General features: G+C 36.7%; 1 protein-coding gene across 1 annotated transcript; it reads right to left on the bottom strand.

The window, feature by feature from the left end:
• Positions 1 to 1,333: 1,333 nt before the first annotated feature.
• Positions 1,334 to 7,435, bottom strand: LOC121917225 (SH2 domain-containing protein 1B-like). Its single transcript, XM_042442980.1, has 4 exons — positions 7,191 to 7,435; positions 3,902 to 3,965; positions 3,323 to 3,494; positions 1,334 to 1,549 (listed from the first exon to the last, which is right to left on the bottom strand). The coding sequence occupies exons 1-4, from the start codon at positions 7,322 to 7,324 to the stop codon at positions 1,506 to 1,508; spliced, it is 414 nt and encodes a 137-aa protein (XP_042298914.1). The 5' UTR covers positions 7,325 to 7,435; the 3' UTR covers positions 1,334 to 1,505.
• Between the last annotated feature and the right edge of the window lie 322 nt (positions 7,436 to 7,757).

The raw sequence follows: 7,757 nt of genomic DNA, 5'->3' as shown, positions 1-7,757 counted from the left end.
CATGGAGAAAGATGTGTCAGTGTGGGGGGAGAGAGATGATGGAAAACCAGGTCTTTAAAAACATTCAGAGTGCATTGTGTATTTAGGACATAAGAATGTCCTAAATATTTTATTAGGTTTTTCATGAGATGGCACAGGAGCCCCATAGGCTGAAATTGTCCTAAAGATTACAGTATCACTATAGTCCAAAAACACACTGCAGAAATGATCCAGTTTGAGACTGCTTTAACTGCCCTGGATCAGTGTTGGGGAATCATTGGAGTTATATTTCATTGTGGCACCAGAGCTCTCTGACAGAGAAGTGTAAATGTCTCACAAAGCTACAGTTCCCAGAATTCCCTAGCATTGACCCAGGGCAGTTAAAGCGGTCTTAAACGGCAGTGTTAAAATTACAGGTCTGAATGGCATGTACAACAGGTATTTTAAGAATGATGAAACACTCACTTGCATTTGTGGCTGCCAGAAACTGAATTCAGGTTGCAAAATGGATGAAGATTGTGTTGTCACTGATATAACAAGTTCATATGCTAATAAGATAAATGCTAAGATTCTGAAAATGTTAAAACTAGGCTCCTAAAGTCTTTCCCTCCTTAATGATTATGACTATCTATACATCTAGACCTGAGCCCACATAATCAGGACCACAAATATTTCTTCCACTGGGTGAGTATTTTAGGTAGTGCTTGAATCCAAACTTACAAAATCACTATAAAATACTGAATTCCAATACATATAAGAGCATGTATTCCAAAACAAATATGGATGATGATTTGCTGTTACCAAGTTTAACACAGTAAGAACATAGATGCACCCCAATGATGTACAAAACATATACAGCACAGCCAAATACATTTTGACAATCTCTTCCTAAGTATACAGGTGTTTTTTTTTAATTTTTGTAGGGAATAAGATAAAAAGAACATGAATAATGAAACTAAGATAGTATACATGCAAGGAAAAACAAATTAGAAAAATATTTCAAGCAGTTAAAAAAATTGGAAAGATGCAAATACCAAATGTATCCATGGGATCTGTATTCCAGGATCAAGGAAAGGCAAATGTACATTTAAAGTACTACTGTACTATGAAACAGATGCTGTGATGTGTGTGTATCATTACTGTATCAGTCTTTATAACAACAATAAGAATCATGAGGCCCTCTGGATGTTTGACAGTAAGTCCCAGCAGCCCTAGCCAACATAATTGATGGTGAGGAATGCTGGGGGATGTAGTCCAACTATATCTGGAGGGCCTCGTGATTCTCACTAAGTATGACTAAGTCTAGACTCCAGTCTCACGAGTACAGAGTGAATAATGTTGAAAATATTTTATTTTTAGTACTATTATACAGAGGTACAAGACATATTATCTTTTAAGGCATGTCAGAGAGAAGGGGAAGACAAAGTCCAAACAAATGAACAAGTTCTAGTCAGTACTGTTGTAACCCACTGAAGATGAATTTCCATTCTGAAATGGAGCAAACTGAGATGAAGCAGGTCTTTCAGTCAGGAGTCAGGCAATACATCCACATAATCACTGCCTTCAGCTTCTGTGAAGTGAAAAAAGATAAGTCATATTTTTTCTAACTCTTGAGTATGGAAGGGAATAATTTTCTGTTATGTCTAGGTCCAGGACGACGAAATGTCAGGCTGGCCCTAGTCATAAGTTAGGGTCCTGTGTGCAGCCCTTTCATTGGCAGATTCTCACATTTAGTGTCATTTTTTAAAATCCAAACTAGCTTAACATCTGAGCTATTACCTGTCATCAGGTTTGATCCTGCACAGTCTGGCATCTTTATCTGCTTTCAGTCCCCATTCCCTATGCTGACCAGTGAAACAATACCAAGAGGACTGAACTCTCTTTTTGCTCCTATACCTTAGGGCTGTTTCATAAGATATAAACTGAGGAGTTGCTTGCAAATCCATCTAATTTAACAATTTTTGATCAGAGAAAGGGTGCCTTTGAATCCTTATGATGAGTGATAATAGTAGTAGTACAAGCAGATTTTGATATAAAATATTAAAGTATTCGTTTTAACAGTAGATATAAGCCTAAAGAGTGTGAGTGGAAGGCACCTCTGCATGTTCAAATAAGACTCAAATTTAAGTAGTTTTTTTCCCTTCCAACACTAGCTACGTGTATCACCATTGATCGATATTTGTAGGATTTGCACCAAACTGGAATTGTAACAAAATTTACCAGTTTAAAATTAGGTACCTCAAAAGGTTTCTGCAGTCTAGAGCTCAAAGCACTACACCGTGCTGTCTGATAATATGTCTTAAAAATAATTAATTTAAAACTGGTCTATATCCAATTATAGGTAGTCCAGCTAAGGTAGACCCACTGAATGGGAATTCTATAGGTCGACACTTAGTAATTTCCATTGATTGAAAGTGTTACCTTAGTTGAGACAAACAGTTGGGTTTAGGCCAGTATCCTGCCTGAATAATTGGCTGGAAATTTCTATTAATGCAAAAAGGTTTTTAATAATGTAAGAAGTGCAGCAGTAGTTTTGTAAACCCATGAAGGTTTTTATGCTTTTTCAAAAAGCCTTTTTAGACCTATGTCCCCCCCCCCCCCCAAACTTCCAGTGTGTGTATTGTGCATACACATCTTTATATATGATTTCTAATGGTTTAATTTCTTTATTGTAAAAGTTTTGATCCCACATTCCTCTGAAAAACTAGAATTCTATCCCTGCCATTCTCTCCCAGTTTTTCACTTGCAACAATCCTGCAAAGTACATTGAGCTTAGAAGATTAAGGCTGCATCTACATTGCAGAAATAATGCAGTTTGACAGCGCTTTAACTGCTGTAGCTCAATGATATAGAATTCTGGGATTTGTTGTTTTGTGAGATATCTAGCCTTCTCTGTCAGAAAGCTCTCATACTACAACAACTTAAAAATTCCAGAATTCTTTAACATTTGGCCATAGCAGTTAAAGTAATGTAAAACTTCATTATTTCTGCAGTGCAGATGCAGTCAAAATCAAGTTGTGTGATCTTAATGTCAGAGGATATGAATTTGAATATTCCCAGTGCTAGTAAATCTCTCAAATTATCAATCATGGTATCATTAGTTCACCGTGTGTGTGTGTGTGTGTGTGTGTGTGTGTGTGTGTGTACTGGAAGGCCATTTTATTTACAGTTAAGCCTTTGTTCTATAGTTCTGTTACCTCTCACAAGAGTCATCATACTACCTGGTTTTTGTTAATTTTTATTTTAGGAAAATCAGTTTCTTTGAACTTTTGTATGCCTTTGTATATGGCATGAGCATTGTACAACATAGTATTCCATGCTTATTTATTTTTATACTTCTTACCAAAGTTGATATAATCTTCACCATCCGCATAGACATTCTGAGGTTGTTGGCTTGATGTAGATCTATTTACAGGGTAGCGCAGATTGATGACCAGCCCTTGATTTGGTTTTTCAAAGGTGGCTATTAAGTCCTTCAGCGTTCTGAAGTCCTGTTTTTGAGCACCTTCTGAAGTCTGCAGAATAAGGATCTTGTAGTTAAAATTACTTTTAATTCTGAAATGTGTGAATAGGAATTCTTCCTGACTCAAAAGAATGCTGACTGAAGAAAACAGACTGATTTCAGGAAATCAGCACAGCCTCATAATTAGTTTTTATTTTCTTAATATCTGGAAACTCTAACCCTTCGCAGTTCCATTTCATTCAGGATCCAGACCATCACAGATGGGTTCCCACCAGGATTTAGGAAGAATGGATAGCCAAAAATACCTTTGCTCAAATACATTTCAGTTTTTTAAAAAACAGTTAAATGAAAAAGATGGTGCAAAATGGTCAGTGAATTTGGCTGGAATATATATTTTGTGTGCATTGTTGGGTTAAGGTGATGGAATAAATTACAATATAGGGAAATACTTTTTCTTACCTGGATCATAAAATGTCCATTGTGTTTCCTGAAGATTCTGTAAGTGTAGATAAACTCTTCATAGCTGAATATTTAAAAAGTAAAAGACAATGATTTGTGAGTTTACTCAGATATCAATGTATCTTGAAGAATCAAGCAAGAGAGAGAGGGGAGGACCCTTCTCTCTTTCCTATCAGTTTTGATGTTATGTGGTGGAGTTTTTAAGCTTTGTATATGGATTTTTAATGAATTTTAAAATTATAAATTGTTTAATTGCTTATTTTGATTGCTTATTAAATAACTCTTATATTTATACCTTTATTGGTGACTTTATATAGTTTTAATATGAATACTCCTTGCCTATGAAATTCATGGGGTTGCTATAACTTGACAGGTGACTTGAAAAGAGAGAGAGAGAGAGAGTTTTAATCGGTACTGTTTTTAAATATGTTCTTAGCTCCCTTGAGTCCTACTATTGGACAAAGACAGGATATAAATGAAATAAATAAATAAATAAAATTTAGATCTGTGCAATAAAACATTTAAAAAATTATTCTGTTCATAAAGACTGCAATCTACCAAGGAAATGCTTGCCATTTTTCCACATTGTTAGATGTGAACTGCAGTTGCATGTAACCACTGCTGTACTTAGGTGTGCAGTTTTCTAGTAGTGTGCACAGTACTAGAAAACTGCACACCTAAGTATAGCAGTGGTTACATGCAACTGCAGATCACATCTAACAATGTGGAAAAAATGGCAAGCATTTCCTTGGTAGATTGCAGAAATCTAATTTCTGAAATTAACTGGGACTGGCATTAGTTCTTACTGCTTTTGTGTATGAAGAAACATATCTGATAGTAGCTAGTATTGTTTTTGGCCCCCTTGTTTCTAGCTGTTCATACAGATATACTGTAAGTGTCAGACAATCAAATCTCATTTTGCCCATAAACTGAACACAATTAAACTGACAAATTAGACAAGACATATTTGAGGAAAATCATAGTGCAACATGTCAGAAACTATATGCAGTTCCAACACCTGGTAGTATTTAAAGAAACAACCTGCTTCATACTGACTGAGACTGATACAGTAGTCTGTTGAGATCAGTGCTGACCAGAGTTGCCATAATCTAACAAATGTAATTCATACAGAACTGCCTTCACAGCTAGTCCACCCTTCTACATATTTTCCTTCATATCAAAAAGGGGATTCACTGTTCCTGTTCCAAGGACCAATTAGAAAAGACCCCAAGTTCAACCGTTCCATGCAGGAATATACAGTCAAAGCACTCCCAACTGATGGTCATCCAGCCTCTGTTTAAAAACCTCCCAAATAGGAGAACCTACCACACTTGGAAGCAACCTATTCCACTGTTGAACAGCTCTTACCATCAAGAAGTTATTCCTAATATTTAGGTGGAATCTTTTTTCCTGTAGTTTGAATCCACTGCTCCATGGCCTAATCTCTGGAGCAGCAGAAGACAGGCTTGCTCCTTCTTTGATATTACATCTTATCAGGTATTTAAACATAGTTACCATGTCACTTCTCAATTTTCTCTTCTCCAGGCTAAAAAAATAAAAACCCAGCTCCATAAATTACTCCTCATAGAGCATGGTTTCCAGACTTTCACAATTTTGGTTATCCTCCTCTGGACACATTCCAGCTTGTCAATATATTTCTTGAATTGTGGTGCCCAGAAATAGACACAGTATTCCAGGTGAGCTCTGACCAAAGCAGAATAGAGTGGTACTATTACTTTCCTCGATCTAGACAGTACGCTCCTCTTGATGCAGGCTAGCATCATATTGGTTTTTTTTAGCTCCTGCATCACACTGTTGATTTATGTTCAGCTTGTGGTCAACTAAGACTCCTAGATCCCTTTCACATGTACTGTTGTCAAGCCAGGTACCACCTATCCTATATCTCTGCATTTCATTTTTTTTCCTCCTTAAGTGTAGTACCTTATATTTCTCCTTATTGAAATTCATTTTGTTAGTTTTAGCCTAGCTCTCCAATCTGTCTCCTCATGAAGAAGAGACATAGGAGACAGAATGCTTTCATGTGGCTATGATATAAATAATAAAATAAAAAATAGCAGAAACTGGGTAATGCACAGAAGAAACTGCAGTGTCATCTCAAGAGCTCAAAAGATGGTTATTTCGGCCCCATACAGACAGGCCAAAATAAAGCTGCTTTGGGTCACTTTGGAGGTATGCTGTTTAAATTATGCATGTGTCCTAAGAGTCCAGAAGTTGCACCAAAGCTGCACTCCAGTCCTTAGTACTGGATCGAGCCTTTGGCGCGGCTTCTGGATTCTTAGTACGCATGCATCATTTAAACAGAATACCTCCAAAGTGACCCAAACCAGCTTTATTTTGGCCTGTCTGTATGGGGCCACTATTAGTTTAAAAAGCCCACCTTGTTTTGGCCTGTTTATATTCCTAAGGACTTCCTCAGGGGCTATTTAGATTCAAAGTTCAGACATTTCTCGGCCAGGAATTCTGAAACCATTTACTGGACACGTGAAAACATCTGAGCCAAAAATTGTACTCAAACAAAACTATTTTACCTTTTAAAAATCACATTTCAATCCAGTCAGGATTCACAGTGCAGATGGCAATAAAAGCAGAATAGTGTTAGATTTGTGAATGCACAGTCAGTAGCTTGGATATATGTACACATGCCTGGAAGAACTTTCAGTTTTCCAAAAAATGGAGTACGGTAAGTCTTCCCCAAATATCGTTGGACCTAATCCATACAAAGTTAATCATGCTTACTCTATATACTCACGTATAAATCTAGAAATTTTAGTCCAAAAATTGACCCCAAAAACCAGAGTCAACTTATCCACGGGCCAATGTTAGTACTGTACTTTAATTCTTATTTTAAAAAAGGAACTATCTCCTGGTAAAAGGCAAGAGTATAATCTGTCCTGGAAGCACTGACTCACCTCTATTCTCTCACCCATCCATCCTTTATTGTGAACACAAACAGTTATGCATGCTGGAATATTGTAAGTTCTTTGACATTGTTTTCCTTTGCTTAATCCTTTCGATCCTTTTTTACATGGTCCTACATTTTACCCTCGACTTATCCATGGGTCATATCAAAATCCATAATTGTGGCCCCAAATCCTGCCCTCAATTTATACATGAGGTTGACTTATAAAGTATATACGGTATGTCCCACATATTTAAACGTTGGTGGATGTTAAGGTATAGCTAAGTGTATCTGAACTAAAGTTCTTCTCTCCCAAGGAAAGACTCACTCAAGATACCAAGTTTGCATATTAGTAAGAGAAATACTTACAAAACACAAAGGCAAAAAGCTCCTGGTATGCTCTCACTGTCTCGTATTAAAAAGCATCCATTGTTTTTGTTCTTGCTCAGTAATTCTTCACAGTGTTCTTTTGTTATATTTCCATGGTAATACTGTAGTTCCATTTACCTATAAAGTTACTTCCAGACTAAGTTTTAAAATTCAGGTCAGAAGAACACCTGTTCTCTCCTCAGCTAAAACTATACTGTTGAGCAAAGGATGTTGAAGTCAGCATGTTGGGCTTTCAACTGCGTTGTGTCATTTTTACAATGTGATTGTTTTTTCCTTTATGCAAAACAAAGGAAGACAGAACAGGAAACTCAAAACTGATAAGTGGATTAGTCATCATCAAAGGTCTTAGTTTTATTCCTTTTTTTTTTTTTTACTAGAGTGCTGTGGTTTGAAGTCACTGGGAACAGAGGAGAAGAGTTAACCTAATTAATTACTGATCATTCATTACCCACTTTCCTTCCACCACAAGAAATGTGAGAACAACTGCCTTCCATTTTGCTTTTGAGGTGCAGCCCAATGAGTTGACTTTGACTTCGAGTCATGATG

This window comes from Sceloporus undulatus, unplaced genomic scaffold (assembly GCF_019175285.1).
Source record: "Sceloporus undulatus isolate JIND9_A2432 ecotype Alabama unplaced genomic scaffold, SceUnd_v1.1 scaffold_13, whole genome shotgun sequence".
Taxonomy (NCBI): Eukaryota; Metazoa; Chordata; class Lepidosauria; order Squamata; family Phrynosomatidae; genus Sceloporus; species Sceloporus undulatus.
This window is presented reverse-complemented; position numbering and strand designations above follow the sequence as displayed.